At 42.6% G+C, this 25107-nt stretch overlaps 1 protein-coding gene across 10 annotated transcripts in view; it reads left to right on the top strand.

The window, feature by feature from the left end:
- Nucleotides 1-25107, top strand: part of SORBS3 (sorbin and SH3 domain containing 3) — an 80015-nt gene that overhangs the window by 18981 nt on the left and 35927 nt on the right. For 9 of the 10 annotated variants that reach the window (XR_014151905.1, XM_081843893.1, XM_081843896.1 and 6 more), the window contains exons 3-7: nt 1579-1836; nt 16608-16716; nt 18697-18929; nt 20024-20087; nt 22740-22778. Coding sequence is in view for 9 of the 10 variants with exons in the window: in XM_081843893.1 (XP_081700019.1) it covers nt 1579-1836; nt 16608-16716; nt 18697-18929; nt 20024-20087; nt 22740-22778 (703 nt within the window). In the remaining variant the exon portion in view is untranslated. The remainder of the gene's footprint in view (nt 1-1578; nt 1837-16607; nt 16717-18696; nt 18930-20023; nt 20088-22739; nt 22779-25107) is intronic. The other variant, XM_081843897.1, reaches the window with a different exon arrangement.

Raw genomic sequence — 25107 nt, forward strand, 5'->3', positions numbered from 1 at the left:
CCTGTTGGTTGTATCCCATGTGCAGTCAAACCTTGGCTCCTGAACGCCTCCGTTTTGGCTCCCAAATGCCGAAAACCTGGAAGTAAATGTTCTGGTTTTCAAATGTTTTTCGAGACCCAAACGTCCGATGTGGCTTCCACTTGAGCACAGGAAGCTCCTACAACCAATAAGAAGCTGTGCCTTGGTTGTTGAACATTTTGGAATGGGCTTCTGGAATGGATTACGTTCGACTACCGAGGTTTGACTGTATTGCTAAGTAGCTTGTTCTATTAGTGCAAGGATTTATGCTTGTGCAGTGGAACTCTCCACCCCCACCCCCACCCCCCATCTGCATGCCCCCTAGATCTGTGCTGGAGCAGGAGAGGACACAGAGAGGAGGGGGTGAGGGAACATTCTGTTGCGCAAGTGTAAATGCTTAGGCTAGCAGAACAAGGGCATACCGCCCCATATCCCAGTAACCAGAGGCAGCCTCAGGTAAGCAACTCTGCAAAATGTGCCATACTTTGCAGAGGACAGTCTTCTCTTTGAAGGGCTGTTGGAAGACGCTTCTCGGCTCCAAGGGATACGAGGAGTGTCTGCTTCAACAATACTCTTAAGAACAGGGCGGGAATGGGGTTGCCCAGCAACAGTCGGCTCCTGGCTGAGCAGGCATAAGGGTTGCCTGGTCCAGTCTTCCCCACAATTATTTCAAAAAATTATCTGTGCATAAATCAGTTTATGCAAACATGTGCCTGTGTGTTTCCCCTTTTTCCAACAACTAATTTCAAAATTTGACTCCCTCTTCCAAGGGCTTCTAATCTGGTGCCCGTGAGTGAAGTGGCGCATGCAAAGGCTTTCACTTGTGCTCCTGGAAAGGTGTCTCAGACTCTGAGCTCTTTCTTTTGACAAAGTGTCTATCCCTCCTAGAAAGAAAGTTACAGTGGTGCCTCGCAAGACGAAAAGAATCCGTTCCGCGATTCTCTTCGTTTAGCGGTTTTTTCGTCTTGCGAAGCAAGCCCACTGACGGCTTAGTGGATTAGCGCTATTAGCGGCTTAGCGGCTTTTAGCAGCTTAGCGGCTTAGCGGATAAGCAGATAAGCGGCTTAGCGGCTTAGAAAAAGGGGGGGCAAATCGGAAAAACTCGCAAGACATTTTCGTCTTGCGAAGCAAGCCCATAGGAAATTCGTTTTGCGAAGCGCCTCCAAAACGGAAAACCCTTTCGTCTAGCGGGTTTTTCGTCTTGCGAGGCATTCGTCTTGCGGGGCACCACTGTATGTGGCAAAATGTGCAACCAGTTCTGATAGCCACAGAGGCAGAGCCCAGGCCTTGTTCTATGGGGACTGGTAGGGAGGTGGGATGAGGTGAGGGAAATCCCACCCACCAACTAGGACCTTCCACAGGATCGTTTCCCTTAGGCTCTCCTGACCCAGGTAGAGACCTCCCCAGCCCACCGGCTCCTGCCCTGAGGTTATCTGCCAGCCGCTCTTATTCTGAGCTGAAAGGGTTTACCTGGCGGTGACATGTTGCCTCAGTGTTACTGTGATTGCATACACCAAGTTGTAATGCCTAAAGAACGTTCTCTTTTCCCAATCCGTGCAGAGTGCGACATACACGGAGCATCGTGTTCATGTCCCAGGAAACTATTCATCATCTCCTTCCCCACAAGGAAGGCCTCGTTTTACCTCTCCGCCATCTCACTCCAGAGCTGGAGCACCTGAGGAAACACTGGGCCTCAGTCTGGATGACTTCATCCCATCACGCCTCCAGAAAAACTCCTCTTTCATCAGCAGCAGGAACCCAGCATCTCCTCAGGCTCCATCTACTCCACAGATGGTGAGGGCTCCCTCGAAGCACAGAGTGAGTGACTGTTGTTCATTTATAAGATTTCTTAGCTGCTCTTCACCACAGGAGCCCAGAACAGGTGTTTTTTTTTATTAAAAAAATTTTTATTACTTTTCCAACAATTTAAACACTACAAAAAACAAGAACAATACAATACAATACACAAACACTACATAACACTAACACATTAAACTAACAGCACAAAACAAAAACAATTTAAAGCACATTAAATAATTTCAATATCTTATTTCCACGACCTCCTCACACCTCCCTTTTTGTATTCCACTTCTGTTAATTGTTTCAGCAATTCCTTTCCATCTTCCTCTGTTTTCTATCTAGTAATTATCTTAGCACATTCTAACCTTATTTTCACTTTAATACTCTATTAATCTGTTTATATTTAATTCCTTATAACATTTCTACTAAAGCCGTATAACCTCATTCCAACATTTTTCTAACATTCATCTTTAATACTCTATTAATCTATTTATACTTAAATCCTTATAACATTTCTACTAAAGCCATATAACTTCATTCCAACATTTTTCTAACATTCATTAAATTTACAGTATTTCCATAAATAATCTTTAAACTTTTTCCAGTCTTCTTCCCCCGACTCTTCTCCCTGGTCTCGGATTCTGCCAGTCATTTCCGCCAGTTCCGTATAGTCTATATAGTCCATCAACTTCATCCTAGTGATCTTCTATCTGATGCTCTTGGCTCTTTTCCAAGTCCCTTCTGCAGATCTTCTTCATATTTATACAAAAACTTTACTTTATCTTCTACTGATCTTAATTTTATTTTCCTTCCTTTGAAACTGAAGGATAGACCTTGGGGAAACTCCCACCTAAAGATGATTTTGTTCCTTCTCAGCAGGGCAACAATATCTCCATAGTTAGGCCTAAAATCCAAAAGATATTTTGGGACGTCTTTAAAAATGTCCACTCTTGACTGTTGTACTTCTAGGTTCTTCTGGTAATGCCAACCCAAGATTCTATCTCTCTCTTCTTTAATTCGAAGGGTGATCAAGCAGTCTCTTAATCTATTCTTCTCTTTTTTCCCTCTTCTTCCAAGTCTGAAGGCCCTCACAATTCTAAACTCTTCTTGGCCCAAGTCTAAGTCCCAAAAGTCAGCAGATTCCTGTATGAGAAAATCTGTCAAGCTTTCCTTCTCCAATTCAGGTAGGGCTCTGATCCTCAAATTCGTCTGTTTTTCTTTAAGTTCAATCATAACAGGCGTCAACTTATGTTCATCAAGTTGCCTCTGTAGGGCTGGGACTCTCTCTCTCTCTCAAGTTGTGTTACTTTACATTCAGCAGCAACGGCTTTCTCCCTGGCTTCCTCCGCAGTCTGCCATATCAAAGTAGATTCCTGTATCAATTTCTGGATAGTTTCTGTATTGGTATTCACCTTTTTGTCCCAAATTATTTATACTTTCTGTATTTAAGTCAATTTTAGTAGTTGCAGCATCCACTTTCACATTTATCGCGTCTGTTTTCTTGTTAAGCTTTTCCAGTGAATCATTTATCTTAATTAATGCAGCCGCCAAGGCTTCTTCTGTCGACATTCCTCTTGATTTTGAGTGAACTGATGCAAAAGCAGCAGCAGAAGAGGCAGAGGGGCCTGATGTTGAGCCTCTCCTGGATTGCTGCCAAGTCCTCCCAGACCTTAATGTTTTTTCAGCAATTGACTGGTCTGTTTTTTCCTTTCCATTTGCCATAACACTTAAAAAATTTCAAGGTCAGTCCCAGAGTCTCACAGTTCTTTATCTTGCAGCTGGAAATTCCTCTAGCCCAGCTCTTGTAAAGCAACCAGTTTCAAAGGCTTCCACTAGGGGGACCAAGTTTCTATTTATATTAATCTGTAATGTCCTCTTTTAAACACAGTTTCCAACAACCCAAAGTTAGTTTCAATTTTCAGTTACTTTTACTCCTTTTTAAAAGCAGCCGGAGACAATAGAAACAATGTATTTCTCTTATTTAGCTAGCTGTCAATGAACGTTCTAAACGCTGTCAATAAGCATTCCAAAAGACGTCAGTCCTGCTAGCAGCCCGTTTCCAGAGTCAGAGCAGCAGTATTTTAGCTCTCTTCGCTCTCTCCTGCAGGCATACTCAATCCACAACTTTCCCCCCTCTTCTCCTGCCTCCAAGGGGGGGGGGGGTTTAATGTTCTTTACCAGTGGAAATTTAGTCCTTTACAGTAGGCTTTCCAAGACTTCAGCTTGCAGCCTCATTGCTTCAGTCTATTTACAAAAGGGGAAGGCGGACTTCCTGTATTGAACCTCCCCGTTACGGTGCCAAATCAAACTTTTTAAAAATCCAATTCTCCCGCTTCAGCTCTACTCACGGGTAATTACTTTAAGATCAAATTGTCCACAGGAAAAAGTCAGCGCTCTCTGGCAACAGCTATGCGGCTTCGCTCCGTGGAAGAAGCAGACGATTCGAAGCACCATGCTGCTCACCCCATGTCGCTCCGGACCCCCGAAACCGGGTTTCCCCACGAGTAGGGGAGGCGCAAAAGGTGCCCACTGAATCCCACGCTCACAGGCTTCTCCAGCCTGTGATTTTTTACGGGTCTGTGCCTTCGCCGTGGCGGCCAGACCCAAATTCCCACGGGGCAAATTCCTCCCGATCAGAGGAAGTCCGCCATTACCGGAGGCACCAACCCGGAAGTCCCTCAGAACAGGTTACTACAATATCAACGTACAGTTACACAAAACAAGTAAAACAATCATATGGTTATAAAAACAAGTAAAATCCTTCCAAACAAAAGCAGAACGGTATCAATTCGCCAAAAAAGCCAGGTCCTACAAAACAACATAACCTTAACTGTCAATGGCCAGGGTAAAGAGATGCGTTTTCAGCAGACAGCAGAGTCAGTGCAGCAAAGATGCTACAGGCAGTCACAGAGGAAGCCATTTCCCAGCTGCCATTCCCCCCTTCTGAGGATTGTAAAATTCCCAGGATTGCCCCTGCTTTAACCAAACTAATTCAGTGGAATTGCCAGTGGGTGAGGGCACTCACCTGACTGCTCATCACCCCCATGACTTGCAGGGGAGCCCTGCCACTCACTACTGGGAACTGCATCAGCAGCCTTAGGTGAAAACTGCACCTGTGAGGTATAGCTCTGTTTAATTTACCTCTAACTTTTTTTGTTAGAATTACAGGCAGCCATGGGAAGCTGTGATCAGAATAGAGTGGTGACAGTTTGAGATGGGGGTGAGAAATACTTTCTGTGCTGGAAATCTTCCTTCTAATATGCCCTCCAGCTTCTTTTCCCCCCTGCAGAGACAAAAAGATACAGAAGGTTTTAAGGGTCAAACAAGACTTGAACTTCATTGTGTGAATAAAATTAACATGCACATTTTTTTGTTTTGTAATTAGGAACCCCAGTTTGGGCGGAGCAGGGGATGGGAAGATGGGTATAGGTGGAATCTAACCCTTAGTCTAACCAGTGTTTCACAAACTTGGGTCTCCAGCTGTTTTGGGGATACAACTTCCATCATCCCTAGCTTAGCAAAACCAGTGGCCAGGGATTGGCTTTGCAAATGGTGTAAACAGGAACGGTTTGGATTCTTAGATCACGGACTGCAGTTTCTTGAAGATGGACTTCTGGCAAGCGATGGGCTGCACCTCACAACGGTTGGGAGGAATGTTTTTGCCAAAAATCTCAGAAACCTCATCAGGAGGGCTTTAAACTGACTAATGTGGGGGAGGGAGACAGTGCTCCTGAAGGTAGGAGTCTATCAATTGATGAAGATGATCATCCAAATGTCATAGACCAAATGGAGCAAACAGCACACAGACCTAGTGGTGGGAGGGAAAAATCCTTAAATAAGAGACACGGGGGAATGATTAATGGACTTCAATGTCTGTACACTAATGCGCAAAGCATGGGTAATAAACAAGATGAGCTCGAGTTCTTGGTACAGCAACCAAATAGGACATAATAGGCATCACTGAAACCTGGTGGGATATGTCCCACGATTGGAACGTAATAATGGAGGGATACAATCTATTTCAGAGAAACAGACAAGAAAGGAGGAGGAGTGGCGTTATATGTCAGGGATGTGTATACCTGTGAAGAGATCCAAGATTTAGAACCTCAAAGCCAAAGTGAGAGCATTTGGGTCAAAATTAAGGGAGAGAAGAATAACAGTGACCTCATTGTGGGAGTTTACTATAGATCCCCAAGCCAAACGGAGGACATAGATGATGCCTTCCTGGAACAGATGGCCAAGCATGCAAAAGGAAGGGAGATAGTAGTAATGGGGGACTTCAATTACCCGGATATTTGTTGGATGTCAAACTCAGCCAAGAGCATAAGGTCAAACAGATTCCTCACTGGCCTTGCAGACAACTTCATTGTCCAGAAAGTGGGAGAAGCAACAAGAGGAACAGCCATTTTAGATCTGGTCCTAACCAATGTTGATGACCTGGTTAGTGGAGTAGAAGTGGAAGGATCATTAGGCGCGAGTGATCATGCTCTTCTGAAGTTTACTATACAGCGGAAAGGAGCAGCCAAGCATACTAGGACTCAATTTCTTTTTTTCTTTTTTTTAATAAAATTTTTATTGGTTTTACAGAATACAGAAATACAAAGAAAAACAAATAAAGACAGAAAAAGAAAAAAGTAGATGTTTCAAATTTCCATATTCCCTTTATCTGGACTTCCCCACATCTTCCAGACTCTGCATTATTTATAGTACAAACTTCAGCAATTTATTATCTTGTTTCATGACTTATTGTATCTTTCAATTTATCATGTTTCCAAATTCAAAATATTGTATCCCAATTCTTGTATATCCTATTTAAAACACAATAAAGCTTATTTCATTGTTCCACCTTTACCTTTTTGTACCTTAGTTTTCATTTCATCTAATTACAATTGCTGGGGCTGGTGTTTCCTAAAAAATGCATTTTCTTAACATTCATACAACTTACAATGTTTTTGCAAATAGTCCTTGATTTTTTTCCAGTCCTCTTTTATTACTTCTTCTCCCAAATCTCGGATTCTGCCAGTCATTTCAGCCAGTTCCATATAATCCATCAACTGCGTCTGTCATTCCTCCAGTGTGGGTAAATCTTGTGTCTTCCAATACTTCACGATGAGAATTCTTGCTGCTGTAGTAGCATACATAAAAAAAGTTCTGTCCTTCTTTAACACACTCTGGTCTACAATGCCCAGAAGGAAGGCCTCCGGTTTCTTAGGTAAGGTATATCTGAGTACCTTTTTTAACTCATTATGAATCATTTCCCAGAAGGCCTTCACTTTCGGGCATGTCCACCAGAGGTGAAAGAATGTCCCTTCCGCCTCCTTACACTTCCAACATTTGTTGTCAGACAAGTGATATATCTTAGCAAGCTTGACTGGGGTCATGTACCACCAGTATATCATTTTCATAATATTTTCCTTCAGGGCACTACATGCCGTGAATTTCATTCCGGTGTTCCATAACCTTTCCCAGTCTTCAAACATAATGTTGTGCCCAATATCCTGTGCCCATTTTATCATGGCGGATTTGACTGTCTCATCCTGAGTATTCCATTTGAGCAGCAAGTTATACATTCTCGAAAGTAGTTTATTTTTTGGCTCTAACAATTCTGTCTCTAGTTTCGATTTTTCCACCTGGAATCCCACCTTCTTGTCCACTTTAAAAACCTCCTGAATTTGTGCATAGTGCAACCAATCTCGCACCTTGTTTTTTAATTTTTCCAAGCTCTGCAACCTCCAATTGTCTCCAATTTTTTCAATTATTTCCCAATATTTAGGCCAATAGGCCTCCATGTTAAGCCTCTTACGTGCTTTGGCCTCCACCGGTGAAAGCCACCTCGGGGTCTTACTCTCCAATAAGTCTTTATATTTTGTCCAGACCATCAAAATTGCTCTTCTGACAATATGGTTTTTAAACAGTTTGTGCACTTTAACCTTGTCATACCACAAATATGCATGCCACCCAAAAGCATTATCAAACCCTTCCAGATCTAGGACATCAGTGTTCTCCAGTAAAATCCAATCTTTCAACCAGCAGAAGGCTGCAGATTCATAATATAACCTCAAGTCTGGCAGGGCAAATCCCCCTCTTTCTTTCACATCAGTTAGTATTTTAAACTTTATTCGGGGCTTTTTGCCCTGCCAAACAAACTTAGAAATATCCTTCTGCCACTTTCCAAAACATTCCACCTTGTCCACGATCTGAAGGGCCTGAAACAAAAATAACATTTTCGGCAATACATTCATCTTTATAGCTGCTATTCGACCCAACAAGGAAAGTTTCAATCTTGACCATATTTCCAAATCTCTTTTAATCTCTGACCAACATTTCTCATAGTTATCTTTAAACAAATTCAAATTTTTGGAGGTCAGATACACCCCTAGGTATTTTACTTTTTTAACCACATTTAATTCTGTTTCTTTCAGAAATTCATCTGTTTCTGTAATTGTCAATTTTTTTGCTAAAACCTTGGTTTTTTGCTTATTCAGCTTAAATCCCGCCACCCGACCAAAGTCAGAAATTAGTTCTAACATTCTTTTAGTACTAGAGACTGGCTCCTGTAATGTTAATACCAAGTCATCTGCAAATGCCTTCAATTTGTATTGTTTCACTCCGACCTCAATTCCTTGTACAGACCTGTCCTTTCTAATCATATTCAATAACACCTCCAGGACTGAAATAAACAATAGGGGGGATAGGGGGCACCCCTGCCGTGTTCCTTTTTCAATTTTAAACTCCTCTGTCACCACATTGTTTACTATCAATTTAGCTTTTTGTTCTGAATATATTGCTTCTATACCATTTTCAAACCCCCGTCCCACTCCCATCCCTTCCAAATTTTTCTTCATAAACATCCAAGAAATATTGTCAAAGGCTTTCTCCGCATCGATAAAAATTAACACCGCTCTAGTATTAAGATTGGTTTGTAAAAGCTCCAAAATGTCAATGATGTTTCTTGTATTATCAAACAAATGCCTACCGGGGAGAAAGCCTGCCTGATCTTTATGGATCACTTCGTTAAGAACCTTTTTAAATCTACTTGCCAAAATGTCTGCAAAAATTTTGTAATCCACATTTAGGAGTGAGATGGGACGGTAGTTCTTAAGTTGGGTCTTTTCAGTTTCTAGTTTAGGTATCAATGTGATGAAAGCTTCTTTCCACGTTTCCGGTGCCTTCTTCCCCTCCATGATCTGATTACAGACCTCCATCAAGGGTTGCAACAAATAGTCCTTCAAAACCTTATAATATTTGGAGGTGAGTCCATCAGGGCCTGGAGATTTGCCTAATTGAAGGTTCCCAATGGCACTTTCAATTTCCTGCTGTGTAATTTTACCATTCAGGATTGTTCTCATTTCCTGGGGTATTTTTTGTAATCCATTGGTTTTGACGAATTGATCCACTTCAGATTCTTTCTGCGGCCCTTGTGTGTAAAGTTCTTTGAAGTATCTCTGGAAACACTTCCTAATTTCCTCGGGTTTCTGAACAATTCTCCCTTCAATCTCTAGATTTGTAACAGTATTTAGTTTTTGTCTCTTCTTTAACTGCCATGCTAGCAGTTTCCCACACTTATTTGCTGATTCAAAAGATCTTTGTTTCATTTGTTTAATTTTCCATTCCACCTCTTGATTTATCAATTTCGAATATTGTGCTTGGAAAAATTTCACTTCTCTTAGCACTTCCTTCGACTTGGGCCTAGTTCTTAATTTTTTCTCTCCTTCTCTTATTTTCTCCAGTATCTTCTCTTTCTTTTCATTCCAGAGTCTTTTCTTGATCGTATTTTGTTGTATTAGAAACCCTCTCATTACTGCTTTACTTGCGTCCCAGATTGTTCTTTTTTCCACCGTAGTATTTAAATTTATCTCAAAGTAGTCCTTTAAAGCTTTTTGGGCCTTCTTTACAATCTCCTGATCTCTAAATAAAGTGTCATTCATTTTCCATCTGAAGGATCCGGTCGTGTTTAGTCTCAATTCCACTTTCAGAACATTATGGTCGGAGCAGGTTCTTGGGCAGATTTCCACTTTTCTAGTTTTAGGTGCCAGTCCTTTAGTTGTCCATATTTGGTCGATTCTTGTCCATGACAGATGAGCTTCGGAAAAGAAAGTTCCTTCTTTTCCTAGGGGGTTCTTAACCCTCCATATGTCAATCAAGTCCATATTGTCAGTCATTTCAAAAAAAGTTTTAGGTAGTCTGCCATTTTTCGATATGTTTGCACTTTGCGACTTATCCATGTTTACAGACACGACTCCATTCATATCTCCCAGCATAATAATGTTGTTGTAATCTAAATAGTTCAGTAAAGTCTCATGCAGCTTCTTAAAAAATTCCGATTTTCCATCATTTGGTGCATAAATTCCTAATATTAAAAATTTTTCTCCTTGTGTTTGAACTTCAATCGCCAAAATTCTGCCTTGTTCATCTTTAAATAAAAATTTCGGTGACAGGCTCTCCTTTGCATATATCACTACTCCTCTTTTCTTAACTCTGTCCGAGGAAATAAATTCCTGGCCTAACCTTTTATTAATTAACACTTTCCTATGGAGCCTTGTCACATGGGTTTCTTGCAGACAAATGATATCCAATTGTTCTTTTTTCAAAATGTGAAATACTTTTCTTCTTTTTTCTGGAGAATTTCCGCCATTTATGTTCCAACTAAGAAGTTGCAGAGACATCCTGAGTCAATTTATAGATCCTACAATGGGGTGTCTTGCTTTTCCTCTGGTCCCGGTGGTGGTAGTATTGGTCCAGCTCCAGGCAATGCAGATTCTGGTGGTGGCGGTGGCCAAGAAGTTACTACTCCTTTCTGGAGGTCTTCCCCGTGATCGTGTAGGAACTTCTGCTGGTCCTCTGGTGTTTTAATCCTTACTTTCCTTCCTTTGTAGGTAAATGATAGTCCTTGCGGAAACTCCCACCTATATGGAATTGCGTTGTTTCTCAACAACTTTGTCAATTCTAAATATGAGGCTCTAAGATCCAATAACAATTTAGGTATATCTCTGTAAATTTCAGCCCTTTTGCCTTGTATCTCCAAAGATTTTTTAAAATGCAGGCCTAGTATCTTGTCTCTCTCTTCTCTTGATCTTAAAACAACCAAACAGTCTCTGGCCTTGTCCTTCTTTACCGATCTACCCAGTCTGAATGCCGTAACAATTTTGAAATCTTTCTCTTCTTCTATTCCCCAGAATTTGGAAAATAAAAGTGTCAAAAATCCCTCCAAGTTGCCTTCCTCCGATTCTGGGATGGCTCTCAGCCTGAGGTTATTTTCTTTATTTCTCAATTCCACCATTGACAGGTAGGCTTGTTGTTCCCCTACCTGCTTTTGCAGAGGCCTAACTTCCCCCTTGATCTCATCAACCTTCTTGTTTGCTTGTTCGGCTTTTTGATAAGCTTCCTCAGCTAATTTATGATTTTCAGCTGTTGCTCCCTGTAAATTCTCAATTGCCTGGGTATGCTGGGAAACTTTTTCAGATAGCTTGCTAATGGAGGATGTTGCTTGATCAATTTTTATTGATTGATTGTCCACTTTTTGGTTTAAAATTGCTAGTTGCTCCAAAATTTGTTTCAGGACTGTATCAGATCCTCCTGCTGCCATTTCCTCTAGAACAGGTTGTTCAGCTTCTCCCTCCTGTGCTGTCAGCACATTTGGAGCAGAAGATCTGCGGTGATGAGTTAAGGTTGTTTGAACAAGTTGCACAGACTTCTTTTCTTTCTCTTTCTCTTTCTCTTTAGCTTTAGCTGCTCTTGTTTTCCCTGTGCCACTCATTCCCCACCTGCCTCTATTCAAGGTCAAATTATCCTTTATTCCATGAGAAGGCAAGTCCAGAGTACAGATAACTAACCACAAAAAGTCCAAACAAAATGCGTTTCCCAGGCCTCTATATCTCCACAATCCTCTAGGGGGAGTCTCTCCAAGTTAGAAGGAAGGGAAGAAGTTTTTCCGCCATTAAAGTTCCTATATTCCCTCTTTAAATCCTTATAGTTCCAGGGCAAAAGGAGAGTTCGCAAAGCCCTCTATTTCGAAAGCAGAAGCCACAAGGTAGCAAGAGTGGTATCCGCTACTATGTTTTAAATGTTAAAGTCTCAATACATGTAGCAATTTAAACTCTTGTAACAATAGTCCGCAGTTTGACAGCTCACTCGCACTGACAGCTCGCCGGCTTATTTGCTAAGAGGAAAGTTCCAATAACAAATCTCACAAATTTGGAAAGAGTCTCTCTTTTATCCTTTAAATAAGAAAACTTTAACTTCTGTAAATGCACAATAGCTCCACTTTATCAATCTCTTTAAATGCCTCAGCGCTCTTCCGAGTCTTTGCTTTGATCTATTTAGCAGTGTCGGGAGACGGACTTCCTGTTACTCGCCTCCCGTTTTCAGTCCAAATTCAAATTTTTAAGTCCAAAATGTAGTACCCCTTACTCACGGGTATATTACTTGCCAATTTCGATGTTTCCAAGAAGAAAGGACAGCGCTCATCAGCAGCAGCCGCGCGGCTTTGCTTCCCGCAGAAAGAGCGATGAACTCACAGCGCCGCTCCCCCTTTCACGCTCCGGAGCCCCTTACGGGGTCCCTTTTACGTTTCCGGGGGGGCTTCTGGCGCCCGCCGAGTCCCACGGCCACGGGCTCACTCTGCCCGTGGTTTTTCTGGATGGGTCGCCGCTATGCCGCAGCGGACGACCCTTTTCTGCGGAGCCCCTCTTCAAAGCCCGAAGAGGACCGCCATTGCTGTTTCGCGCCGCCTCCGGAAGTCTCTAGGACTCAATTTCTTGACTTTAAGAAAGCCGACTTCATAAAACTTAGGGAAGTGCTGGGTGAGATCCCATGGACCCAAATAATTACCGCCCAGTCAGTCTGACATCAATACCAGGGAAGATTCTGGAGCAGATCATTAAGCAAACAGTCTGTGAGCACCTAGAAAGGAATGCTGTGATCACTAATAGTCAGCATGGATTTCTGAAAAATAAGTCATGTCAGACTAACCTGATCTTGTTTTTTGACAGAATTACAAGCCTGGTAGATGAAGGGAACGCAGTGGATGTAGCCTACCTTGATTTCAGCAAGGCATTTGACAAGGTGCCCCATGATATTCTTGTAAAGAAGCTGGTAAAATGCGGTCTTGACTATGCTACCACTCAGTGCATTTGTAACTGGCTGACTGACCGAACCCAAAGGGTGCTCATCAATGGTTCCTCTTCATCCTGGAGAAGAGTGACTAGTGGGGTGCCACAGGGTTCTGTCTTGGGCCCAGTCTTATTCAACATCTTTATCAACGACTTGGATGATGGACTCAAGGGCATCCTGATCAAATTTGCAGATGACACCAAACTGGGAGGGGTGGCTAACATCCCAGAGGACAGGATCACACTTCAAAACGACCTTGACAGATTAGAGAACTGGGCCAAAACAAACAAGATGAATTTTAACAGGGAGAAATGTAAAGTATTGCGCTTGGGCAAAAAAAAAATGAGAGGCACAAATACAAGATGGGTGACACCTGGCTTGAGAGCAGTACATGTGAAAAGGATCTAGGAGTCTTGGTTGACCACAAACTTGACATGAGCCAACAGTGTGACGCGGCAGCTAAAAAAGCCAATGCAATTCTGGGCTGCATCAATAGGAGTATAGCATCTAGATCAAGGGAAGTAATAGTGCCACTGTATTCTGCTCTGGTCAGACCTCACCTGGAGTACTGTGTCCAGTTCTGGGCACCACAGTTCAAGAAGGACACTGACAAACTGGAACGTGTCCAGAGGAGGGCAACCAAAATGGTCAAAGGCCTGGAAACGATGCCTTATGAGGAACGGCTAAGGGAGCTGGGCATGTTTAGCCTGGAGAAGAGGAGGTTAAGGGGTGGTATGATAGCCATGTTCAAATATATAAAAGGATGTCACACAGAGGAGGGAGAAAGGTTGTTTTCTGCTGCTCCAGAGAAGTGGACACGGAGCAATGGATCCAAACTACAAGAAAGAAGATTCCACCTAAACATTAGGAAGAACTTCCTGACAGTAAGAGCTGTTCGACAGTGGAATTTGCTGCCAAGGAGTGTGGTGGAGTCTCCTTCTTTGGAGGTCTTTAAGCAGAGGCTTGACAACCATATGTCAGGAGTGCTCTGATGGTGTTTCCTGCTTGCAGGGGGTTGGACTCGATGGCCCTTGTGGTCTCTTCCAACTCTATGATTCTATGATTCTATGATTCTATGATGGGAACCGTAGTCCAAAGCAGCTGGAGACCCAAGTTTGGGAAACACGGGTCTAAACCTTAGAGGCTTAGACCTACCATAGTTCCAATGAAAACAACGCACCCCTCCCACAAACAGTGGCACAACTATTTGCATGCTGGTGGAAGATCCCATACTGCTCAGGCTCCCCATTCAGAAAGGGTTACTCAGATAACTAAAATTATGCAAGTTAATTTCATTCACGGTCAACATCCTATCTGGTTAGGTCCTAAACCATCCCAGCTGCCCATTTTCTCTTAGCACCTGACCTGCAGCTTCCAGTGACTGTTTGCCAAGTCAAAAGAAAAGATGGGGGGAAAGTTGCATGTAATTTTGTACAGCAGGTAGCTTGGCCTTCACACTCTATTTGATAAAGCAACATGTGTAGCAGGAAACTTGTAAGCCTAGACAGAAAGGCCAAAGGGCACATCTGCCTGTATTCACATCATAAAGAAAAGATAAATAGAAGCAGGTGTTTCTCAAAGGAAATTCTTGGAAATAATTAAGCAATTAACCCTGCAGGTTTAATTCTCTGGATGTGCTAACTGTGGGGAACCTGCGACCCTTTAAATTCCACTGAAGAATGACTTTCCTGGTTCAGGACCCAGGGCCATGCTGGCTGGAACTCATGGGAGCAATTTCTGAAGGGCCTCAAGTTCCAGGCAAATGTTCTGCATGTTTCTCCTCCCCAGGGACTTGCACTTCTTTTTTGTGCTGCCTCACAGGTTACTTCATCAGGGACAAACTAGACAATAATGAGAAAGGGTGACTGCACTTCATGCTTCTTAAAAAAAAGTGGGGGGGGGGGAAACGGACTGGAGGGAGTCCAATAAGGATTTGCACTTTCCTCTCTGCTTCCCCCAGGAAAGCTGCCATTAGTACAGTGGTACCTCGAGTTACAGATGCTTCAGGTTACAGATGCTTCAGGTTACAGATGCTTCAGGTTACAGACTCTGCTAACCCAGAAATAGTACCTCGGGTTAAGAACTTTGCTTCAGGATGAGAACAGAAATCGCGCAGCAGTGGCACGGCGGCAGCAGGAGGTGCTTTCTAAAGTGGTGCTTCAGGTTAAGAACAGTTTCAGGTTAAGAACGGACCTCCAGAATGAATTAAGTTCTTAATCTGAGGTACCACTGTAGATAGTATGTGTTGTTGTTTAGTTGTTTAGTCGTGTCCGACTCTTCGTGACCCCCTGGACCAGAGCACACCAGGCACTCCTGTCTTCCATAGACAAAAACAACAGACAGTATGTAAGACTGTTTAATTAATTTAAGCAGTGCCTCTGGAAAAACTGGTTCAGGTAAAGTGGTTGTATATTTGTTTTTAAATTGAATTGTTTTAAAAGACTCACAGCGAGTGATTTCTTTATAAAATAAGAAATAGGAAAGAGTACTTTAGTTTTACAAGGCTTTAATAAAGGGGTTGTGTTCTCAAGCCTCTCTGTGGCTCCTGGACAGCTGACTGCTCATCATTTATTTTCCATATTGGAGCTGCAGGCTGCAAAGTTGTTTTAAGTCTATGTGCCCTAGACTAGGTTCCTGAAAAGGAAGAGGTTGACTAATTATGGCTGATTGTATTAATGAATTGGTTTTCATTATGGGCTGGTGTAGGTTTCCTTGGTCCACTGGGAGCAGGAGTTAAGCATTGCTGGTTTTGCTTGCATGAGGCTGTCCGGGTAATCATTTTGTTCACCAAGGTAGACTTTATAAACTCGGCAGCCTAAATCAGCTTTCACCAACTGGAGGTCCTCTAGATGTTTTGGACTACAACTCCCATTGGCAGATTTTCCATCTCCACATTCATCCTAAGTTAACAGTCCCAGAAAACTGTTCTGTCCCCCCAGATTCACAACCAGAGAACAGTCCTTTCTCAGGTGGTTACTGTGGCTTTGTTTCACTTCTTTCAAGCCCTGGTCTGCCTTTCTTCCTCGAAAAAGTCCCCATCCTCAAAGTGGCTTACACATTTCAATGCAAAACACAGTAAGAACAATCAAAAGAATTCACCATGCCTCTAGTTTATTAGGTGCCCAATTTCTCAGTGAAACTGGGTATAAGTCAAAATAGTTTATTATTACAGACAGTAACAACTTCAGTTACAACAAAAAATCAGACAACATACATATAGACGGAGATATAAGAAATTCAAGGGCAAATATCAATATTAATTCTGCCCTTTCTTTTGCAGCTAAAGCCAATTTGCAGTTGGGTTAATCATTACTTTTAGATTTATTTTCTAACAATTTTATTCTAGACATTCAGATACAACAATCTTTCAGAGGCAGTTTATTTCTGAATGCCAGTTGCTGAAACCTGAGGAGGGGAGAGGGCAGTTATGCAAAGAGGGAGAAAAGCTTATCTCTTTCATTTGCATTTTTGGAACAAAAAGTCTCAAAAGATAGCGGGATAGATGTCCCACTCTCCGAAGATTACAAGAACAAATTTATCTTATCAATACATGGAACTCCTGAACCTTCCAAGGGTGATATTTATGAAGAATGTGAGAAGTCTCATTTGGGCTGGAACCCTTTTCTGGTGCTTTTAAAACTGAGGTGAAACTAATGGGCTTGTGCTGTTGCTTGCAGATTCCTGTGATTCGTAATTGTGGTTCAAACACCTTGAATTTTGAGTTCCACGACACAGCCCCCCGCACTGTGCACAATGGGATCTCTCAGCTGTGGAAAACAACCTCAGGTAACTCTAGCCAAATATGGAGGAACTAATGGTTTCTTCTTGGCAAGAGAATGGACACCTGGTGGCCTTTTGCCTTCTTCGCTTCCTGTGTTGCCCATTTGCTTGGGCCTTTGTGTTTGATTGAAACTCAGCCCAGCTTCTCACTCTCTGCTTTCGCAGTGCTCCTGCGGTGTGTGTGTGTGGGGGGGGGGAATCCATGGGCCATACATCTTTTTCTAAGGACTGGGCAGGGGGAAGATCGACTTGCCGGTGTAGGATATCAATCCGGAAAAGTAAATTAATGTAAGATGGCTTTATCTAGAGATAATGATCATATTCAACTCAGAGTAAGCCCACTGAAATTAATGGCCTTGTCTGTTAATTTCAATGGGTCTACTTTGAGTAGGACTAGCATTAGCTACAGCCCAATGAATGGATCTAATTGAAGCGGAATTGAATTGATTTAGAGCAGGATTTTTTGATAAATAAATTGGAAGTAATTGAATTGAAGAGGAATTTATTTGGAGTGATCTGGGCTGGGGTGCTATGAATAATTAATTTGACCTGATCTTTTGGATGGATTGACATGCCTTCTGTGACATTTAAATTCTAAATGTGTATCCATATGTCTCCATGTATAAATATGTGTCTATACATATGCAAAGCTTATGAAATTTTGTGACTATGGCCACATGTCCTGGATCCTTCTTAAGTGTCTAGCAACGCCCCTGCTGTGCTCCCATCAGTGGAGGAGCTGACATCTCATGGGACTTTGGTCAGGTAACCTTTGGCTGCAGAATCATGTTGCAGGGGAGGAAGCGTCAGCTTGTATGTTCAACAGCATGTCTAGACTCCCCTTTTAGACCAGTTGGCTGGGGCAAAATTCCCATCTGGTGGGAGCAGAAACAGAATTAGGGCTGATTTTACTGGGAAACACATGGAGTCAGCCAGCCTTGTAAATTAGTCCCCCCAACAGTTACTAGCCTGCAAAAATGTTTACTCATCTGCTTTTTATTCATGAGAGAGGCTGGCAAATAAAACATTTGATATACTAGAAACAAGGGTTTCTTTTCTCATCCACCAATGCACTTTCTATGCGGAGCTTTTAACTCCTGTGCATCCAGCATAGGAACACGGGGGGGGGGGGCAGGAGGAGGGCCTGAGTGCTCCCTACCTCTTCTGGCCATCTGCAGACTTGCCTGGGTCAAATTCTAGGTGCTTGGGGCAACTAGGCAAGTGACAACAAGGCTGGTGTTATGTCCAGGATAATCGTATCTTCCAGCCAGGATCCATTATTCCCAGTACTGGACTAATTTGACTACTAGATTCATAAGAACTTAAGGACTGATTTATTGCATCTTACCAAGGTCCATCAAAAGGGACACGTGTGGTGCTGTGGGTTAAACCACAGAGCCTAGGACTTGCCGATCAGAAGGTTGGCGGTTCGAATCCCCGTGACAGGGTGAGCTCCCGTTGCTTAGTCCCTGCTCCTGCCAACCTAGCAGTTCGAAAGCACATCAAAGTGTAAGTAGATAAATAGGTACCGCTCTGGTGGGAAGGTAAACAGCGTTTCCGTGCGCTGCTCTGGTTCGCCAGAAGCGGCTTAGTCATGCTGGTCACATGACTGTACGCCGGCTCCCTCGGCCAATAAAGCGAGATGAGCACCGCAACCCCAGAGTCGGTCACGACTGGACCTAATGGTCAGGGGTCCCTTTACCCTTTACCTTTACCAAGGTCCATCATATCTAGCATTTTGTTTCCATGAGCAGCTAGCCAGATTCCTCTGCTTGGAAACCCACAAGCCGGCTCTGCTGGTGATGGCCACCCTGTGTTTATCACCAACACATCCTCGTTGGAGGTATATTGCTGCCATGAAATGTTTGGCTATTGTGGTTAATATGGTATGAGCCCAGTAAACCGCTGTGTTTGCTTTATGTTGCTCTGGCTGACCTTACCTCCTGCAGAGCTGGCTCACTATACATTGCCTGTATCTATTTGCAGCAAATAATTGGTATCCCACCTGGCCTGCTAAAGAAATTAGACCACTGACATCACAAGCAGCACCTGTCCCCCACCCAGCTGGTTCACCTGCTCGCCCAGCTGTCAATGGCACTGCACAACCAGGCTGGTCTGCCACCTGGACAAAAGATGGCCGGAGGAAGGAAAAACGCTGGGTGAAGTATGATGGCATTGGACCAGTGGATGAGTCTGGGATGCCCATTGCCTCACGATCGGTGAGTCTGTGGATGAAGCAGATGTAAATAGGATGCAAAAATCCAAGCTCTCTTCAGCATCCCCTCTCCTCTGCTATGTACTTTAAGCACTTTAAGTCTGTAGCCAAGCTAATTTGAGCTCATGATCTTTTGAGGCTTCTTTTGAACTATGGAAAACTGGGCTGGTTCTGCAATTAAGTGAGAACCTCTTAAGAATGGTTATCTGAATGCTGTATCAAAGGGAACAATGTGGGAGGTTGGCCTGAAGTCGAGAGTGTTCCCAGTGGCCTCCATGAGCTTGTTTGCAACAAAAGCAACAACAAATCTCCCCCATTGCCAAAAAATATGAAAAGAAAGCACATTGGCTCAGCTCAGATGGCGTGTGTGGTTTAGTGCAAACCATAATTTGACTTGGGAATGTGTTCTTCTTCTTCCATTTTCTACCTTTCTCCACTGGAGCTCTAGCCTGCTTTTTCCTTGTCAGCCTAACCATGGATGAAGCTTGGTGTCTGCACTGATGCTGCTAACCATGGCTAACGTGAACTAATATTCCCATCATAGCTTGGATTTGAGCGCATATGCAGATACGCAACATGAAATCATAGATGAAGGCCAACAAGGGAATCTGCACCACAGGGAGGAGGAGGAGGAAGTGGGAGGCATTGCAGTATAGAACTGAACTGAAATTTCTCAGAATAAAACTTTATTTTTTTCATCCTCCTGAAAAAAGATCACTTTGCAGAATATTCTCCAAATATTTCCCGCTATTTTTGTGGTTGGCACCATTCTCCCATCCTATCCCCAATGCCCTAGAATGATGCTAGCTGTGAGATATTGTGGAGGAGGTTGCAAAATGATGGCTAGGCTGACAACTGAGATACTTCCTCAGGAAAAGAAGAAGAAACTGTGCTCCCTCCACTGCTTATAGTGAGTCTTCACAGCTTCAAAACTGTTGGAGAATGTATCTTCTCCCTAGACAAATTTGGGGAAATGATCCCCATAGATTCCTGCCCTGGTTCCTTCCTGCCCATCACTTCAACCCTGTCTTACACCCCCACCCCTTCAATTCTCTTTTGCAGCTGTTAGTGAATTTGCATATCTGGTTTCTGTTGCAGAGTGTGGATAGTCCTCGGGACTGGTATCGGAGCATGTTCCAGCAGATCCACAGCAAGCTTCCTGGTACAGTTTGTCAGGGCATCACATTAATCTAGTCCCTAAAATTGTATCAATAATCCTTGAGAAACTACAGGGTCAGCATGTGATCTATCCAATGAGACATGCTCTCTGCAGATACTGAGCATCCCCTAGTGGTTCAAATCTCATTTTCTAGGCTGCCCATGGCTCCTTGTTTTAGGAAAATGAAACTGGTGAAATAGCGCAACTCTGGCCAGTAAGAGGTCTTATCCTGAACACAGCTGGTGGCTTTCAGCAAGCTAAACCTCAGGCTTCAAACTGTGGGCTCCAGGAGAAAATGTTCCTCTCTGTTGTGGGAGGTGGGATTTTTGGTTTGTTTTTGTTCTTCTTTTCATTGTGTATTTTGTGTTTTTTATATCGTAATTTTATGTTGTGAACCACCCTAAGATCTGTGGATGAAGGTCGGTATACAAATATTATTATTATTATTATTATTATTATTATTATTATTATTATTATTTTATTAAGGTAACAGCTGCATTTTATATATTAAAATGGAGGGTCTGGTAAAGGCTAAGGCTGGATGAATCTGACAATTTTGGCTTCTCGGCTTCTCATTTTTTCAATTTTAAATTCAGTTCTCCACATTTCCACATTAGATTACATTTTTTAAAGTCATCATTAAAATTCATGAGCATTTTCATTCAAATTTCAACTAATACAAAAATTTTTGTATGCAATTTTGCTTCACTCACACATTTTTTGCAAAGCAATTTTCTCTAATACAGTGCATTTTTGTATGTTATTTTCACAAATATATACATTTCTACAAAACACATTATCCAGTATATGCATTTCAGTGCTCATTGGAGTAATGCACTGCAAAATTCAGAGAAACATCAGTGTCAAAGGATGGCTATGTTTCAGTTCTTGTATTATTTTGGAATGTGCGGAGCCGATCGGTTCACCTTCAATTACAAATGGAACCAAATGTTTTCCATCCCTAGTTACCCCTCGCTCCTTGGTCCCAGGTGCAGCCTGAAACCTGAATGGCACCTACCAAATTCTAATCCTATTAAGTCTGCAATCTCCTCTTTCACTCAATTCTAAGAGTATGAATAAATGCACACTTTGTGTCTCTAACATCAAGCCAGCTTCTACCCCTGCCCCCCATTCTGACTACCAGTTTTGAAGAACTCTAAAGCTCTAAACGATGCCTTATGAAGAACAGCTAAGGGAGCTGGGCATGTTTAGCCTGGAGAAGAGGAGGTTAAGGGGTGATATGATAGCCATGTTCAAATATATAAAAGGATGTCACATAGAGGAGGGAGAAAGGTTGTTTTCTGCTGCTCCAGAGAAGCGGACACGGAGCAATGGTTCCAAACTACAAGAAAAAAGATTCCACCTAAACATTAGGAGGAACTTCCTGACAGTAAGAGCTGTTTGACAGTGGAATTTGCTGCCAAGGAGTGTGGTGGAGTCTCCTTCTTTGGAGGTCTTTAAGCAGAGGCTTGACAACCATATGTCAGGAGTGCTCTGATGGTGTTTCCTGCTTGGCAGGGGGTTGGACTCAATGGCCCTTGTGGTCTCTTCCAACTCTATGATTCTCACTATTCTGTCACAATTTGGTTGGTCCTAATAAAGAGATGGCTCAATTGTGGATTATTGCAGTTTTTCTTACGGAGGAATGTGTCTTCCTTTTTGTAGAGATAATGTTGGGTGACCCTACAGGGTTGTTGAGAGCCAGACCAAACAGTACTAAACAGGTCATAGGGATTCCCACCACCCCAGGTATATTAATGCTGTGTGAGCAGAGGCCATTGGTTGGTCAGTTTCTTTGCCCATGATCCAAGTCAATGGCCTTTACCAAGTGGTGGAGGAGAAGGCACAACGCAGACCGCCTACATTTCCCTTTGAACCGCTCTGTGTTCACTGCCCTGTAAAGTGGCTCCCCAGGGTCCAAATCCTTTGCCACATGCCATGCACTTGATGAGCAGTCTTCCTTCCTCCACTTCCTGTTATTTGTTCAACACGCTCCATTCTGAGCAGAGACCTCGCTTGGGTGCCCTTTGGCCTCTCAGTGTGTACGGGGCTGGAATCAGCGCCTGCTATCCTTGAGCAGGTGCCTGGACCCCTCCCCTCCCCTTATTTTTATTTATTTCTTGGCCTGGCATTCTGAGCAGCACAAAACAGATGGACCCAGCAACGCTTTTGCTTTGCCACACTGCCCCTAATCTAGAGCTGTGGGGCATGGTAGGAAATCACAAGAAGGGATGGGGAGAAATTTGGTTTGGTTTGCCTTTGAATGAAAGCCTAGCTAACTCACACCAGGTAAATGATACATGAACCACAATGCAGTTTCCTTCAAAATCTGCACTTTTCAGCAGTTCTCCAACCAAATAATATATATAAAAATGCATATATTAGGGGAAAGCACTAAAATGCTAGCAAATTTTCATGAGGACTTTTAAAATAAAAATCCACAAAGTGATGCAGAAATGTGGAGAATTGAACTTAAGGTTGGGAAAATGAGAAATGGAGAGAAACTGAGACTGGCAGGTTTGTCCATCCCTAGCCAAGAGAATGGCATTGCCAGCACAGCTAGGTGATCATGGCAGGGAAAGAGGCTCGCTAGAGACCCTTAGGCCAGCTCAAACCTGGAACTGTTTCTCTCTAAAAATCTCCCTTTCCTTTCAGAATCAGAACTGGACTGGGACTTCTCCTACAACTCTAGAGGTAGGAATTGGTTTCTGCTTCTGATTGTGCAGCTTAGATGGCATATTTGGCAATGGCCAAGTAATTTTACACTGACAGATGATTCCCAAATAGTGTCAGGAACAACCATAGGCTTGTGGGGAAGTCTGTGTTGGGGGGAGAACCCAAATGCAAAAGGCTGTGTGTGTATGTGAAGTTATTCGTCAGGAAGTGGTACCAAGGAAAAACAGAAAGCTGTGGATGTACTGTATTTTTCGCACCATAGGACGCGCCGAACAATAGGACACACCTTGTTTTAGAGGGGGGAGAACAAGAAAAATAATTCTCCCCCTCTCTGCCCAGCGCCCCTTCAGCGAAGCGGCAGGAGGCGCTGCGCAGAGAGGGGGAGAATTTCCCCCCTCTTGTTTTCCCGCTCTAAAACAAGGTGCCATTCAGGCGGCTACCTTGGAAGCCTGGAGAGCGAGAGGGGTCGGTGTGCACTGACCCCTCTCACTCTCCAGGCTTCAGGTTCCTTTCGACCTGCTCTTTGGGGCTGGCGGGGGAAGCCCACCACCAGCCCCAAAGAGCAGGTCAGGGAGCAGCAGAAAGGCGCAGCGGAGAGGCTGCTGCCATAGCCGCGTGTCACCTCTCCAGCCGGGAATGGGTCGCGGGGCTATGGCGTCTTCGCTCCATAGGACGCACACACATTTCCCCTTCTTTTTTGAAGGGGAAAAAGTGTGTCCTATAGAGCGAAAAATACGGTATCTTGGGGCTATTCTCATGGTCATTCCATATCAAGTGATCCAACTTTTTTACCTCATGTCATCTAATTTTCTTAATATTTTGTATACTTGTTGAATGATCAAAAGTAAGTTTAAATCTAAAGTTAATTTTTTCACCTTATTCCATTTTTGAGTTATGAGGGTTTGGAATTTCAAAAAAATTGACAATTTTGGCCTTGCCAGACTACACAGAAACCTTTAAGGCTCACCCCAGGATTGAGATATGTCAAAACTAAAAACACTAATCTCTTCAGAACTTCATAGATTTTTTTTTTTTTACCATATAATTTTTATTATTAAACATAAAACATAAACATAAAACAAGACAAACGACAACAACAACGAAAAATAATATATATATATACAGTAGTTTCACATCATTTTCATCACTACATTTTCTTTCAAACTTCCCTCAGTTGTCCCGTAAATCATCCGTATTCATCACTTTCATTACGCATTCCTCAATCTTGTATTGACATTATTTATCTCTTTTCCTCCTATTCCCTTTAATCAATACTTGTTACTTTTTTACAGTGCTTCTTTAAATCCCTTAAGCGTCATCTTTCCTTTACTTAAGCATTCCAGATAATCTACATATTTCTTCCAGTCCCCGATGAATTTTTGGTCTCTTAAGTATCTAATCTTTCCTGTCAATTTATCTAACTCTGCGTATTCTAACAATTTTGTTCTCCAATCCTCTATGGTCGGTATTTCCTGTTGTCTCCATCTCTGGGCCAATAACACTCTTGCGGCTGTGATTGCATATCTAAAAAATTTGCAATCTTCCTTTTTTATTTCCTTTCCTATTAGTCCTAGTAAAAAGACTTCTGGCTCCTTTCTAAACGTATACTTTAAGATCTTCTTTAACTCATTGTATATTTTCTCCCAGAAGTCTTTCACCTTCCCACAGCCCCACCACATGTGATAGAATGTACCCTCCTTATCCTTACACTTCCAGCATCTATTGCATGTCTTATACATCCTCGCCAATTTCACCGGTGTCATATACCATCTATAAAACATCTTCATCGTGTTCTCTTTTAATGTCATACATGCCGTGAATTTTAAGCCCTCCTTCCATAATTTTTCCCATTCCTCAAATTGTATATTGTGGCCCACATCCTTTGCCCAACTAATCATTACCGACTTAACTTCTTCATCTACCAGATTCCAATCCAATAACAGTTTATACATTTTTGATAAATTTTTCGTATCATTACCTATAACCTCGCTTTGAAATAACGATTCTTTGTCCATGAAACCTCGTTCTTTACTGTCTTTTTTAAACACCTCATTCATTTGGAAATAGTGCATCCAGTCATAAACATATTCCTTCACCTGCTCATACGGTTTTATTTTCCACTTTTCCCCTTCTTTATATAACAGTTGGTCATATGTTATCCATTTACTTCCCATATTTAATCTCTTTATACTCTTTGCTTCTAAGGGTGAAAACCAGCGTGGTGTTCTAAGTTCTAATAGATTTTTGTATCTATCCCAGACCTCAATTAAGGGACCTCGGAATATGTGGTTCTCAAAGCCCTTATGGACTCTCTTTTTTTCGTGCCATAAATAAGCATGCCACCCAA

This window comes from Podarcis erhardii (genome assembly GCF_964252035.2).
Source record: "Podarcis erhardii genome assembly, chromosome: 16".
Taxonomy (NCBI): Eukaryota; Metazoa; Chordata; class Lepidosauria; order Squamata; family Lacertidae; genus Podarcis; species Podarcis erhardii.